This window comes from Vombatus ursinus, unplaced genomic scaffold (assembly GCF_900497805.2).
Source record: "Vombatus ursinus unplaced genomic scaffold, bare-nosed wombat genome assembly UNPS02014811.1, whole genome shotgun sequence".
Taxonomy (NCBI): Eukaryota; Metazoa; Chordata; class Mammalia; order Diprotodontia; family Vombatidae; genus Vombatus; species Vombatus ursinus.
Window position 1 is genome coordinate 1,236,315 of NW_020954589.1, and position 15,849 is coordinate 1,252,163.

The 15,849-nt window shown below is 41.9% G+C and overlaps 1 protein-coding gene across 3 annotated transcripts in view; it reads left to right on the forward strand.

Moving 5' to 3' along the window:
- LOC114053317 (disheveled-associated activator of morphogenesis 2) overlaps positions 1–15,849 on the forward strand; it is a 158,173-nt gene that overhangs the window by 112,428 nt on the left and 29,896 nt on the right. For all 3 annotated transcript variants that reach the window (XM_027876262.1, XM_027876261.1, XM_027876263.1), the window contains exons 4-13: positions 1,238–1,312; positions 2,105–2,199; positions 5,316–5,649; positions 7,533–7,643; positions 10,487–10,590; positions 11,056–11,122; positions 12,311–12,428; positions 13,971–14,109; positions 15,233–15,291; positions 15,412–15,596. In XM_027876262.1, coding sequence (XP_027732063.1) covers positions 1,238–1,312; positions 2,105–2,199; positions 5,316–5,649; positions 7,533–7,643; positions 10,487–10,590; positions 11,056–11,122; positions 12,311–12,428; positions 13,971–14,109; positions 15,233–15,291; positions 15,412–15,596 — 1,287 coding nt within the window. The remainder of the gene's footprint in view (positions 1–1,237; positions 1,313–2,104; positions 2,200–5,315; positions 5,650–7,532; positions 7,644–10,486; positions 10,591–11,055; positions 11,123–12,310; positions 12,429–13,970; positions 14,110–15,232; positions 15,292–15,411; positions 15,597–15,849) is intronic.

A 15,849-nucleotide genomic window follows, 5' to 3' on the forward strand; every position in this document is an offset into this window, starting at 1 on the left:
GAGATGCATCTTGAAGGAAGTGGAGGATTCTATGAGGTGGAGGTAAGGAGGTAGTGCATTTCAGGCAAGGATGGAGGACCAGTGCAAAGGCACAATGATGATAGAGTGATGGATATGAGTTACAGAGAAATAGCCAGTTTGGCTATACCCTAAAGTATAGGAAGGGGAGGAATGTATAATGAAGCTGGTCAAATAGGTTGGGGCCAGGTCTTGAAAGGCTTTAAAAACCAAACAAAAGAACCTGTATTTCCTCCTAAAAAAACTAGTGGAAGTTGTAGAGGGAGAGAGATAGAGACAGAGAGAGACCTTTGTGCTTGATATAAGGAAAAACTTGATAAGAGTTAGAGCTGTCCCAAAGTAAGAGTTTTTTGGCTTGGAAGGTAGTAAGTCACTTAACACTGTTTGCCTCAGTTTGCTCATCTATAAAATGAGCCAGAGAAGGAAATGGCAAACCTCTCCAGTATCTTTGCCAAGAAAATCCCAGATGGGGTCATGAAGAGTCAGACACAACTGAAAAACAACCAAACAAAAAAGTCTTCTTTTAACAGAAGTCTTCAGGCAAAGGCTGTATGTATTTGGGAGGGGGGCAGGGAAACAGTTCTTGTTAACATATGGGTTGGACTAGGTGGTCCCTGAGGTCTTTTCCAACTCTTTGATTCTGTACCTTGCTCAAGGACACAGCCAGGCCCTAGTCTCCTGAGAAACATTTGCCTTTGGGGAAGAAAGGGGCCAGGGAGTTTGACATAACAAAGCTCCCAGACAGCATTTAATCTCAATATTTGTATCTTTGACAATATAAGCAGACTGTGGGCTCAGGAGGGACCTGGAGAAGGCATCAATAGCTCCTTAGTTTTTTTGTTGAGTGCTGCCTTCACCATGAAGACTTTCTAGAACGTTGCCCTAGGATGGTAATAGCCTTTTCCCTCCAACCTCACCTAATACTTTTTTCTGTAACTCTCTGAGACATTTATTGTGTAATAATATATACTCAAGATATTTGTGTCAGTGTCTTATCCCCTAATATTGCCCCCCCCCCCCAAATAGATTAAGTATGAGCTTCTTTAGAACAAGGACTGGATCTTATCTAAAGATTGTCTCACCTCCAGTGCCTAGTACTTTGCACACAATAGGCATTTAATAAGTCTTTATTGTACTGTATTCTTTTCCCAAACCATGAATCCCCAAGTCAAGTTCCTAACTTTCCATGAAGTTACACCAAATCTTTACTTTGTTTCAGGAACAGGAGGATCCCAACAAATTGGCGACCAGCTGGCCAGATTATTACATTGACCGGATCAACTCCATGGCTGCCGTGAGTAATCTCTTCTTGTTATTTCTGAGGAAGTCCTAAAGGTTTTCTGAAGAGATGCCTACCTAGGCTCCAGCACTGATAGTATCCAGCCCGTCCTCCACCCTAAACAGAATGTCTATCCCAAATCCTTCAAAGTGTTTTGTAACACTTACCCTGCCTTAGCTACAATGTCTCACATTTCTATAGTACTGATATTTTATAGTGTTTTATGAACCACTTTTACATAGTCAGTCAATAAGCCTTCATTGATAAGTGTTTCCTATATGCCAGGCACTGTGCTAAGCTTTAGGGGATTCAGAAAAAGGCAAAAACAGTCTCTGCCTTCAAGGAGCTTATAGTCTAATGGGGGAGACAACATGTAAATACAAGATAGATACATATGGAAGGTAATCTGAATGGGAAAGCATTGTCTGTGAGCTATCCTGGATAGAGAGAGGTAAGGGAGAGGGGTCAATTATAATAATAAAATCTAGCATTTGTATTTAAAGTTTACAATACACTTTTCCTATGGTATCTCTTCTTCTCCTCACACAACCCTATGAGGTAGGTGCTGTTATCCCTATTTTGCAGATGAGGAAGTTGAGGCTGAGAGAGAGAGATGAAGTGACTTGCCCAGGGTTACCCAATTAGTAAGTGTCTTCTGAAACAAACTTAGATTTTCCTGACTCAAAGTCCAATACTATACGTCCTCCACCTTGCTGCCTAGGGCCAAGGCAGGTAGACAGAGTGACCCTTCTCTCCCTTCCTCCACAAATACACCCATCCTCTTCCTTCTACCTGCTTTTCCAACAGATGCAGACTCTGTATGCCTTTGATGAAGAGGAAACAGAGATGAGGAACAAAGTGGTTGAAGACCTGAAGACAGCTCTTCGCACTCAACCCATGAGGTAATTGAGTCCTCTCCCTGGATCTCAATTCCCCTGGATCCAATTCCCTTCCCATGCCTTCACTTTACAGTATTGCAGTATCTTCTCCTTCCTTCCTCCCTCCCTCACTCCAGTCCACTCCAGTCTAGTTCCATTCTTCTCACTCTACCTCTCTTCATACCATTCCAACACATTCTAGTTCAGTTTACAATTCTTTGGATTTCTTGAGGAGCTGGGTAGCAGCCAAGGCTTAGGGCCCAGGGCTTAAGGGGTTGAAGAGGAGAGAAGCCTTAGAGGGAAAATTACAGTAAACCACAAATCCATGAAGGGCCATCTTGGGAGAAGGGCAGAGTGGCTATTTTGGTTCCTTTGATGGCTAGGACAATAGAGAGAAGGGAGCCAAGTTCAAGATGGAAAGGACTTTCTGAAAAAGGGCTAAGCCCCTACTAAGGGGTGAGGCAGGTTTCAGAGGCTCCTCTGGAGGATCTTGTAGACACCTTCCCCACAGCCAACCAACCAGCCAACCAACCAACAAGCATTTATTAGATTCCAGGCCTTGTTCTAAGTTCTGGGAATACAGAGGAGGTAAAAAACCAGTCCCTGTCCTCAAGGGACTTACATTATAATGGAGGAGACAACATGAGACTAAATGAGTACATACAAGCTATATACAGAGTAGATGCAAGGCAATCTGAGAGGGGGAGAAATTAGCAGATGGGATGGGGGTGGGGTGGATAGGAAAGGTCTTCTGCAGAGGAAGAATTTTGAGCTGAGTCCAGAAAGAAGCCTGGGAAACTAAGAGGCAGAGGTGATGGGGAAGAGCATTCCAGACATGGAGGACAGCAAATGCAAAGACTTGGAGACAAGTAGTATTATGTATGAGGAGCTATAAAGAGGCTGGTGTGAGGTAGGGCTCTTCCTGAGTTAAGAGGAAATAAATAGATAACTCATTGAATGAAGGCCAGCCTGAAGATTCTGTAATGCATGAATGAGAGTTTTCTCTTTTTCTGCATTGGACAGGGGGGCCAAGCAGCTGGGCCTGGCTAGAAAGTAGGGGGTGTTATGTCTGCCCTCTGTGTGATTTCCTCTACTGAGGTCCTTGACTCCTGCTGCCTTTCCTGTCTTCATATCCTTGAATTTCCAAGATATGTCTGTTTTCATATCTAGGGTGGCATAGATAGCAATAGGAGGAGAGACAGAAAAGAAAGAAGGAGTGAGAAGTGAGGGGCTTAATGAATAATCATAACCTCTGATTTCTCTTTCCCACTGAGCTTATTATGGGCAGAAGGGTAGGAAGGCACAAAATAATCATTTCCCCCTTCCAAGCAAGAGCACAGAAATATACAAATAAAGGTAAATATGCCTTCAGAAGTTTATTAAGCTAGCCCTGTTTGGAGAGAACCATCTAATTTTTTTTTTTAAGATTTCTTGAGGAGATGCTTGGGCTCCCATGGAGCTCTCTCCACTATCATATACCACATCACTCTGATAAAATCCTTTCAATTCTCTTATCTAACCATGTTGCCCTTCTCTAACAGTATCTTCTTCTTCTGTCTTTGAGAGAGGCAAAGGGGAATTGAGGGTTGGAGTAGGTAGCATTTAATAAACCTAATTACTATCCCCCTCACCAACATGGGATCAGTTAATCCACAAGCATTTCTTATATGCCTACTTTGTGCCATCGGAGGCACCATGGTACATGCTGGGGATTAAAAAAAAAAGATCAGTCCTTTCCCTCAAGGAGCTTACATTCTATCAAGGGAAATAACATCTATTGTTGGTTGTTGTCCTTTGTTCTCAAAAAGGACCAAAATGGCACCACTATGTTGGGGTCAAAGTACAGAACGTCTGACCATAGCTGATCAGACCAACACAAGCTTAGGAGGCTCCACCACAGGTTGGGCACAAATAGCCCATATAAGCATACAAAATAAATATAAGGTAATTTTGGTGGGGGGATCCTAGCCACTGGAGGGATTGTTGTATGATCTTATGTAAAAAGAGGCATTTGGGTTAAATCTTGAAGAGCACTGTGTCCTTCTACTGATTGCATGATAGTAAGAAGGACGGTAATTAGGATTACTAAATGCTATCTACATCCCATCCTCAACCATTTCTATAAAGGATGGAAGAAGATACTATTGGAGCAGGACAGAGAGGCTAGACAAGTAAATTGGAAAGACTTCATCAGAGTGGTATGGCATATAGTAGTGGAGAAAACTCCATGGGAGCCCAAGCATCTCTTCAAGAAATCTTTAAAACAAATTAGACAGCTCTTTCCAAATCTTAAAGGAACCTAGGTATTCTAAGAAGTAAATGTGAGGAAGCAGTACATTCCAGGTATGGGAAGCAGCCCATACAAAGAGACTGAAGATAGAAAGACACATGTAAGAATCATCAAGAAGGTCAATTTGGCTGGATTGTACAGCATGTGGACGGTAGTAATAGACCTAAAAAAAGGAGATTGGAACCAAACAATCAAAATTTATTAAGTGCCTACTATGTGCCAGGCACTGTGCTAAGTTCTGGGGATACAAAAAGAAGCAATGGGCAGTCCCTGCTCTCAAGGAGCTTACAAGCTAAAACCAGGTTATGAAACAGAAGGTTGCTATAGAAATGATAGGATGACAGGCGACTGATATGTGAGTGTGATGTACTTGGAATACAAATTAGACCTAAACATGGTATGAATGTTATATAGCAAATCAGTACTGAAAGGTTTCTATGCATACCAAATTGGTGCCAGTGGTAGGTGAGTATCAGGCAATAGATGTGAAAGAACGGACAGCTAGGTGGTTCAGTGGATAGAATGCCAGGCCTGGAATCAGGAAGACTCATCTTCCTGAGTTCAGATTTGACCTCAGACATGAACTAGCTGTGTGACCCTAGGTAAGTCACTTAACCCTGTTTGCATCAGTTTCCTTATCTGCAAAATGAGCTGGAGAAGGAAATAGCAAACTACTCCAGTATCTCTGACAAGAAAACCCCAAATGGGGTCACGAAGAGTCAGGCAAGACTGAAATGACTGAACAGTAACAACAACAAAATGTGAAATAATATGTTAGTGTACCTTGCCGGTTCTCATATTCTTTTCTTCCATTCCACACTGCTCCCCTTCTTCTCCCCCACCTCCCCAGATTTGTGACTCGATTCATTGAGTTGGATGGGTTGACCTGTCTCTTGAACTTCCTTCGGAGTATGGACCATGCCACCTGTGAGAGTCGAATCCATACATCCCTCATTGGCTGCATCAAGGCATTGATGAACAATTCCCAGGGCCGTGCCCATGTGTTGGCACAACCTGAAGGCATTAGCACCATTGCCCAAAGCTTGCGCACTGAGAACAGCAAAACCAAGGTGGCTGTGCTTGAGATCCTGGGTGCTGTCTGCCTGGTGCCTGGTGGCCATAAGAAGGTGCTTCAAGCCATGTTGCACTACCAAGTGTATGCTGCCGAGAGGACCCGCTTCCAGGTGAGGGATAGGAGAGCAATATGAAAGTCATGCACAGAACTACACAAGGATGATATCCAGGTGGGGTATGAGGGGTGTGCATCATAAACAAAGGGATTGGGGCAATGAGGAACCTTATATGGAAGGAAATGGGGCATGCATGGAGATAGAATATGGATAGATGGGATGAGGTACAAATGGAAGGTATTGTATAAAGAGTGCAGGGATACATCATCCAGGTGAGGGGAATTGGGGAAAAAAAGAGCTAATATAGGGAAGGGATGGACCAGAGATGTCTCTGAGAGGTTGACCAGGAAAACAGGCTACTTTTACAACTGTTGGTTAATAATAGTAACAATAATAATAATACAGATTTCAAAATATCCTGCAAAATTCAGCCAATACATTCTCTGGGTATCAGGAGATCAACAGTTGTGGACTACAATTGTTCTGATATAACATTGATCCATAAAACTTAATAACAGTGTTAATAGATGTTGCCATACCAAATATTCATAATCTCCAAGCAACATGGAACAAAATGCTCTCAAAATATAGAGACCTCATAGAAGAAATCAAAACCATGTGGGAGAAGAATATACATATGTACATCCTTGTATCAAGAATGCTTTCGTTGAGCCTCTAGACAGTGAACTCACATCCCAGTACTTTCATTCAATTACAAAAAAAGAGAGAGTTTTGTGCAATGGTCCCTAGAACATTAAATATAGAAGAATAGGAGCAGTCTAGCAAACTGTTCTGGGACTGATTTTATCTGAACCCTATCCAAAAAGATGAGAAGAATAAGTTGATAATAATAAGATGAGCAATATTGGTATTCATTTAGCAATTTACAGTTTGCAAAGCACTTTTACTTTATTATAGGCAGATAGGTAGTGCAGTGAATAGAATACTAGACCTCAAGTCAGAAAGACTTGAGTTTGAATCTGGCTTCAGACACTAGTTATGTGACCCTTATCTTTGCCTCAGTTTCCTCATCTGTAAAATGGGGCTGATAATAGCACCTGCCTCTCAGGATTATTGTGCGGATCAAAGGAGATAATAATTGTAAAGCACTTAGCACAGTGCCTGGTGCATTGTAAGTGCTATATAACTGTTAGCTATTATTATTAACTGTTATTATTTCACCTGAGCCTTGCAACCACACTGTGAAGCAGATATGCCAGATATTATTATCCTCATTTTACAGATGAGAAAAATGATGCTCAGAAAAGTAAAGTGACTTGCCCTTGGTCACAGCTAATGTTAAGGGTCAATACATTCCCCACTCTGCTGCCCTGATTTTCATTGAAATTAGATATTTCAAAGAATGCTCTGATATACCTGAGTCCAGAGTCCAGTGACCTTATAGAAGACCAAGTATCACCTAGAATTCTGGGCCACAGAAAACTGTCCAGGATCTCAAGCAACTGATATTTATTTGTATTCTTCTTCATACTCAAGGGCTGTTTAATACCCTCCCAACCTGACCCCAAACCCAGCACAGGCCTCTTTTTGGTTTTGTATATTTTTGGAGCAATTTCAAGTGCCTGCTATGAATAGCACCCTATATTAGGAATTTCAGGAAAGATACAAAAGAAATGGTTCCTGTGTTCAAGGAACTTAAACTCAGTTGGAGAAACGGAACACAGAACACAAACACATAAAAGAGTTTGATAAAAAAAAAATGATATGGCAACACTATATCGTAAGATAGGTGGCAAGAGGAGGTAAAGTCTTGGTCAGAATGAGTCAAGATAAGTTTTAAGAGAGGTTTTTAAAAAGGCAATGGGCAGGATGGGGGTGGGGGGACATTCTAGGAGAATAGAAGAGCATGAGTGAAAGCAGGCGTGGAGTCAGGGCTAGTAAGGTGCTAAGATCTCCTGTCCCTTCTCCTTTCCCAGACTTTGTTGAATGAGCTGGACCGAAGCATGGGGCGCTACCGGGATGAAGTGAATCTGAAGACAGCCATCATGTCCTTCATTAATGCTGTCCTCAATGCTGGTGCTGGAGAGGTAGGTCACTTCCCTCCCACATCCCTACACTCTTCCAGAGAACAGTGATCTCTTAATTAGATTCCTCCAACTTCCTTAGGGAATCCTGGGGTAGAGTAGGGAGCCAAAGGAGCGACCTTTGACTTCTGACTGGGCAATGTCTATCACCACCATCACTTTTAGAGAGTTTGTGTTAACTTTCTTCCTGTGTTAAGCAACAGAATTAAAATGTTGTTCAAGCACAAAGTACAGGTCAATTCTGTTACAATACATATGTCACAGATTTGGATACATCATAGGCCAGAGTCATGCCCTCTGAAATACGACTACTTGAAGTATCAGCCTGATAAAAGTAAAATATAAATAAAAAGTGAAATGTAAAACTGATGTCCCCATCTCCATCCTGGCACTATGAAGAGGGGACGGTCCATCATATTATCATATCTGCCATTGAAGTCAATCCTAATGGTTAGCATCAGCCATTAGTCAATTCAAGAAATAAGATCCTATTTATATGAATTTTGTTAATGTTAGCTTTTTGTTTCTTTTAAGCAAAAAGATTGGCCTTCATTAAAGCCATTAGAGTCAGTGAGTAAACAATTAAATATTTAGACTTCAAAAATCTTAGTCCATGCTAAATGTCTTGAATTTCACAGCACACATTGCTTTAAATGCTGTGATTGAGACTTAACTTCTTACTTAAACTAACAAGTAATTATTCTTCACAGAGCAAGTATAAACAGTTCTTCTCTGCTGTTAACATTAGTCAGAACAGGCCCAGAATAAAGTTAAAAATTAAATGGATCAAGACCAGTTAAATTAGGGGGGGCCATAGATAGGAAGGATAGAAGTTAAGGCACTAATGTCTCTTCTAATTAATCCCAGAAAATAGATGGATAGATACAGAGATAGAGAGATAAATGGATAGATAAATGGATGATGGATGGATGAATGCATGGTTGGATGGATGGGTGGATGGATGGATGGATGGATGGATGGATGGATGGATGGATGAATGGATGGATGAGTTAATCCAGGAAAATTTCCTGAGAGAGCAGAGAGATCCAAAGTGTTATTTGAATAATAGAAGATAGCCTAATGAGTTAACTAGAGCAAAGGGAGTAGATATAGGTTATTAAAATGAGAGAGTTTAGAGGGGAAGCCACATGAATCAGAAAAAAGAAAATGATCATATCTGAAGAGTCTAAAGCAAAGAGAAATCCAGAATGGGAGCAGAACAGGAGTTGAGGAGAATGTTGAAGAATGAAGAATTGGTGTTTATAAGGATACTGGAGAATAAGGGGCATGGATTAACCTTCCAAAAGAACTTTCTGAGGTGTTGGTGATATTGCTGCTTTTGAACTGGGTTCTGGAGATTTATATGACTATAAACTCTAAACCTCATGTTATCTTGATATCTTCTATTATATAATAATCCTTAGTGCTCTTAGATCTCAAGGTTAGAGCTGGTCCCTGAGACTGACTGAAGTCTTAGGAACAAAGCCATTAGAAAAGTAGCCATAATGTCGTTGAGAGTGGAGCCTCAGATTGTCTAAATGAAACAGGCAGCCTCTCCTCTTCTTGTTCCAGGATGGGGCTAGGGCATGTTCTCAGCATTGTTAGTCTTCCCACTCCCTTCCTTATAAATGACACCCCTAACCCAGTCCACCAGGACAGTGTCAGAAGTGTGAGAGGTTTCTGATAGTGGCTTATCTTTGTGATGTTGACATTACTCAGCTCCCAGAAGCCCAGAATGTGAACTAGCTTTGCCAGGTAGGCTAAGTCCAGGTTGCATAGATAATGCATTCTACAAGTATGTAGACAGGTTGTATAGGTAATATATTCTGTTATATAGGTAATACATTCTATATTCTGGTTAAATGGCTTAGAAGAAATTGAATAGAGTTTGAATTTCCTCTGTCTCTCCCCTTTGGGAGGGGTTTCCATGAGACTCTGTTACTTTTGGAGTGACTAAGAATATATATTACTGGAAGTGTTGTGCAATATTACAAGAAAGTCAAGTCTTCAGGCATTTATTAAGTGCCTACTGTGTACCAAGATACAAAAAAAAAGGCAAAAGCCCCTACTCTCAAGGAGCTCATACTCTTATGGGGGAGACAACATGCAAATAAGTAGGTACAAACAAGATATATACAATTTAGGGAGATTAGGAAAGTCTTGTTGTAGAAGGGGGAACTATGGCTGAGATTTCAGGAAAACCAAGGGGGAAGAAGAGAGAGTTATACAGGGAGAAAGTCAATGAAAATACATGGTTAGGAGAAGGGGCGTCTTATTTGAAGAATAGTGAAGAGGCCATTGTCACAGGATTGTAGAGTAAGAGAAGTAAGATATAAAATGTCTGGAACAGTAGGAAGGGGCCAGGTTATGAAGAGCTTTAAAAACCAAACAAGATTTTCTATTTGATCCTGGAGGCAATAGGGAGCCACTGGAATTTATTGAATAGGGGAGTGATGTGGGTAGACCTGCCCTTTAGGAAAATCAACTTGATGGTTGAATAAAGGATGGACTAGTGTGAAGAGAGACCTGAGGCATGGAGACCAACCAGAAGGCTATTTCAGTAGTTTAGAGGTAAAGTAATAAGTGGCTGCATCAAGATGGTGGCAGCATCAGAGGAGAGAAGGAGGAATATACGAAAGATGTCATGAAGGTAGTATTGACTAGACTTGGCAACAGATTGGATATGGGGTACAGTTTGGGTGAGAAGTGCATTAAGGGGTAAAGAAAGCATTAAGTGATGGTGGTTTTCTGATCCAGCTAATGAAATAAATGTTTCTATACTGATTCTGCTTCCTGTCCCTCTCCAACCCCATCCCAATTCCACCCCCGTCCCAATTATTTTCAAGGATAATCTGGAGTTTCGGTTACATCTGCGATATGAATTCCTAATGTTGGGAATACAGCCTGTGATTGACAAACTTCGGAGGCATGAGAACGCCATATTGGACAGGTAGCGGATAAGATGAAGGACCTGTTTATTTCAAAGTAGGAGAGGAGATCTAAAAATAATAAACTCAGGATGGTGAGGAGAAGCACAAAAGTACCAACCCAAGGAGAGTAGACCTAGAATAAGTATTGAGTATCTCAATTCATTTGTATTCATGAGTATCTGGGAGGGCTTTTACGAGTAAGAGGGACAGAGAGGGACTTATGGTACCCAGAAGCTAGACGCTTCACAATTTGGCCTAGTCAAGACCGATGGGTCTTTTAAAACCTCTTTAGTTTCTCTTCTGCTTGGCCATTTTCCTGTTTACTGGCCCTGCTTTCAGAGAAAAGTAAACTTTCTGCCCATCTATGTGGAAGAGGAAGAGAGTAAGTGTTTGGCTGAAAGGAGTGTTTTGATCTTATCTAACTTTGATTTCCTTGCTATGAGATACTACTCAGTTGTGACATTCTCTATCTTTTCCATGCCCAGGCATTTAGACTTTTTTGAGATGGTCCGGAATGAGGATGACTTGGAACTAGCCAGAAGATTTGACATGGTGAGGTCCACCAGGATGCGATTCAAACGCAATACACATCAACTCTCCAAATGGCTTCCCTAGAGGTCCCCAAGGGATGGTACACCAAAGTGGGCATTCTACATAGAGTATTATTAGCATTCTTGTTTCTAAGATGCTTACAATGTCCAGATTCTTCCAGAACCCTCTGTGGAATTAGCATGTGTCCACAGACTCAGGTCCTCAAAGGAAAGAAGGCAACCTTTTTTTTTTTCATGCTTTTTGGTGAGGCAGTTGGGGTTAAGTGACTTGGCCAAGGTCACACAACTAGTAAGTAAGTGTCAAGTGTCTGAGGCCAGATTTGAACTCACATCCTCTTGACTCTTAGGCTGGAGCTCTATCCACTATGCTACCTAACTGTCCCTAAGGCAACCATTCTTAAAGAGACATAGAATCAACTCTGTATTACCTATGGCTACTTTATGGATTATCAGTAGCAAATACCTAATATGTGGATGACTCTGATAAACAACAGAACCCTCTTGGAGTGTGTCTTCCTGTCATTATCTGATTTGTACTTAAGGAAATGTATTCTCATTTTAATGTCAACCTCAGCAAAATATAGGGACAAGGTAGACTCTGGACCTGTGATTACATACTTAAGGAAATGTATTCTCATTTTAATGTCAACCTCAGCAAAATATAGGGACAAGGTAGACTCTGGACCTGTGATTTCATAAGTATAAGGAACTTCCAGGTGAGGTAACTTCCTACCAATATAGGTCAGCATCCACCTCCTTTAGAACTTAAATTCTTAGAGAGCTGCCTACTGTACTGACAGGTTCTATCAATTATACAGGATTACACAGTCAGTATGGGCAGAATCGCAACCAAACATAATTCATACCATAAAAATATGTGATAAATTCCCAAGCCAAATAGTTGTCTGTGTATATGATTATTCATGACAATGCTCCCCAGATCACAAACAGTTAATTATGATCTCCTTTACTTGTGCCTAGGCAAATTGTGAGAGATGGGATCTATGGATGTTTATGCTGAGATGCTTAGGGAGATTGAGACACAGAAGGAGGCCCCTGGGTGGGAGGAGGTATCTCAGACAGAGTTCATTGAATTAAGACCCAGAGTCTTCTCCCTTTTCTTCTTCCCTCCCTCTCTACCTTCCTTGGGGTCCCCATTCATCTTTTCCTTACTTTGTTTTTCCATCAGGTACACATTGATACCAAGAGTGCATCACAGATGTTTGACCTGATCCATAGGAAACTGAAACACACAGAAGCATATCCCTACCTGCTCTCCATGCTTCAGCACTGTTTACAGCTGCCTTGTAAGTCCTGCCTCCCCCTACTCCATCAATTGAGGCCCCAGACATTTAGCTTAGGGAGATGGGAGAGGGCACTCCTTTTAAACAGCATTTTCACAAGTGTGGTTCACTGGCAAGATATTTAGATGACTCTTCTAGGAGACCAGGACGGATCAAAAATTTCTGGAAGCTCAAGCTACTGTTAATTCCTCGTGCTTGGGGAAAGGAAACATCTTGATCTTTTTATTCCAAGGTCAGATAGTCTCCATTTTCCTACTTCTGACAATCAGGTTTTCCATTTTGTTACACAGTTTCCAGTTAGGGAAGAAAAAACATACGTGCTGGGTAAACAGGATAGATCTTTTTAAAGATATCTTTTTTCTCCAACTTTACCAATTTCCCCATTTTGTTTTCCCCTTTTTCTACTTTCTCCCTGCCCACATACTTCTGTCTTCATCATCCATAGGATTATTCTAAGAATACAAATTAATCACACTATTTGTGGTTTCTACTCTCCTCTGAAGTCTTTTGGGACTGTTTATTTCCCATGGGACAGTGGGTCCCACGTGGGACAGTGGGGATGAATCTGCATATTCTTTGCAGCAGTTGGACTTTGATATTATGGCACACTCCATCCCTGAGATTCTATGATATGTCTTCATGGCTGGGATCCCAAGGTTACTTTCTTCCTGTAGTTACTGGAAGGCACAGGAAGAAGCCCAGGATCCATTCACTCAAAGAAGCAGATTAGGTGACCATCTTGTAAATGGGGAGGGATGTATGTATGTGTAAAAAAAACAACACATGTTAAAACAGCAACCACAACACAAATCACCACATGTCCAGCCAGGCCAAGAATAGGGTTCAGGAGGGGTTGTGGTATAACTGAGTAACTAAAAAGCAGTGGCCTCAATGATGTTAGGCCCTTGAATAAACAAGACATTGTCTTTGCCTTTATAGTTTAAAGGCACCTCCTCTGGGATGCCTTCCCTGAATAACACTACTCATTCTCCATCCCACAAGCACGGCCAGTGACCCCTACTCTTCTGTAATATTGTGTAATATATATCTCTCAATTGTCTGTTCTTATGGAGTAGTGGCATGAATAATTCAAAGCACAATCTATTTTTCATTTTTATTTTCCTTTGGAATTCATTGTGTATCATAACGGTTTTTGTAATTGATTCACCTTTCTAAATATGCTTTCATTTGAAATGTGAAATGAATTTTCATGTGAAAATGAATTTCTTTTATCTGAACATACACTTAACAGAAAGCTAAGGGAGCTAGCCCTAGCTAGGGGAGTGGTGAGAGATGGACCTGGGGATTTAAAATTCCACAGGAGATAAACTCCCCAATTGGAGTTGATTAGATTTATGAATTTTCAAGAGATATATTTTTTTTCTGATCTCCCCCCCATTAGACTGGGAGCTTCCCCAAAGTGCAGACCACATCCCCTTCTTCAGTGGGGGGCTGTGTCTGCTCTTTACTCTGTGCCCCAGGCTGTGATACCCAGGACCCAGCCCCTGGGGCTCAGTAAAGACACAGTGACTGCCTTGCCTTCAGATAAGCGGAATGGTGGGAGCATCCATCATTGGCAGCTCCTTGATCGGATCCTCCAGCAGATCGTCCTACAGGATGAGAGGGGCGTGGACCCTGATTTGGCACCCCTGGAGAACTTCAACGTCAAAAATATCATCAAGATGTGAGCAGCAGTGACCTTTCTCCCTTCCTTCTTCTCCCTACCCCGCTCTACCCCTTCCATCCATGAAATCTCAACTTTCTCTTCCCAAAGCCAACAACCTCTAAGTAGTCTGTAAGATGTTAATTGACTCTCGATTATCCACTTTGAGGTTTATTCACAAGAAATGCTTAATTCCAGACTGACTTCCTTTTATCTCTCCTCCTCTCCCAATATGTTTCTGGGTGCCATTTCTACACCATCAATCAGTGTCTGTTCCAACAATACAGACATATTTTAGTATTAGCCTGAGCCAAATATCATTAGGGGAGCAAATCTACTTAAAATAATTTATGCTGTGTATTTCAAAGCCAAGTAGAAATGGTTATTTTAATTATCCAAAGTTTTGAATTATTTTGTGCCACACTTCTCATTAGCACAGATAATCGAGAGTTTGCTGTATTTCTCTATTTAGGAAGCTTAACCAAAATGAGCCTCACTGTTGGGGCATTGAGGAGGGTAGAGGACAATTCACTCAAGTCTCTAGCACTAACACTGAAGCTGAGAATTTGGAACCGGTTTGGGCCAAAAGACTAGCATCTCTGCCCATAACAGTCTTCCTACCCCCCTTCCCCAAACATCCTGACTCCAGCTAACATGGGAAACAGAGGGTGGGATATTTTAAAAAATAAAATTTGTGGGGGAGGAGAACAGGTGAGAGTAGAACTAAGATAACCATTTTCTAGTTCCAACCCCGACACTAATCTGCTGTGTGACTTTGGGCAAGTTACGTAATCTTTTTAGGCCTTACTTACGTGGTTTATAAAATAAGAGGGTTGGGCGAGAACTGATCTCCAATATTCTTCCTGATTCTAATCTTTTAGAATACTATGAGTTGGATGATATAATGAAAATTTGAAGCAAACTGGAACCTAAGGAGATGGATTGCAAAATCATATGACCAGTCTGGGGGGATTCTGTAAACAGTTTAGGGGGAAAGAGAAAGGCTGAAGGGATAGAAGTTGGGCTGGTTGGAGGGGGGAACAAGCTAGAGGGGCAGACGGACAGACTAAGGGTTGAGTAGATGTAATGGAAGGGGATGAGTTTTGATGACTGTCAGCAAGTGAAAGATAATTTCTTTCCCCAGGCTAGTCAATGAAAATGAAGTCAATCAATGGCGAGATCAGGCTGAGAAATTCCGAAAAGGTAAGTATGTCTGCCCAGTCCTGCTTTGTTCCTCCCCACCCCAGTCACTTCATGCTCCAGAACCCTTCTTGCCATGATGGTGACCACCCTCTCCCTGCTGGTCCTCCCTGCTCCCCCCAGAGCACATGGAGCTGGTGAGCCGACTAGAGCGGAAGGAGCGAGAATGTGAGACAAAGACCATAGAGAAGGATGAGATGATGAAGACTCTGAACAAGATGAAGGACAAACTGGCTCGAGAGTCCCAGGAGCTGCGTCAAGCCCGGGGACAGTTGGCAGAGTTGGTGGCTCAGCTTAGTGAGTTCTCGGTAAGAGTTTTAGGCTGTTTACATCCCTTCCAACACACACCTTTACTGCGCCGCCAGCGTCGATGGTCCAGGGCTGGGGATGAGAAAGAGGAGTGCACCAGGTCCCATGGAGGAGGCTAAATAGTGCTACAAGTGTGTGATTTTGTGTGTGTGTGTGTGTGTGTGTGTGTGTGTGTTGGGGGCAGGGCAGGGTTGGAGGTTAGGGTTGGAGTAGGGGGAAGGGGAGGATTGGGAGAAGTCTAAAACTGAGGAA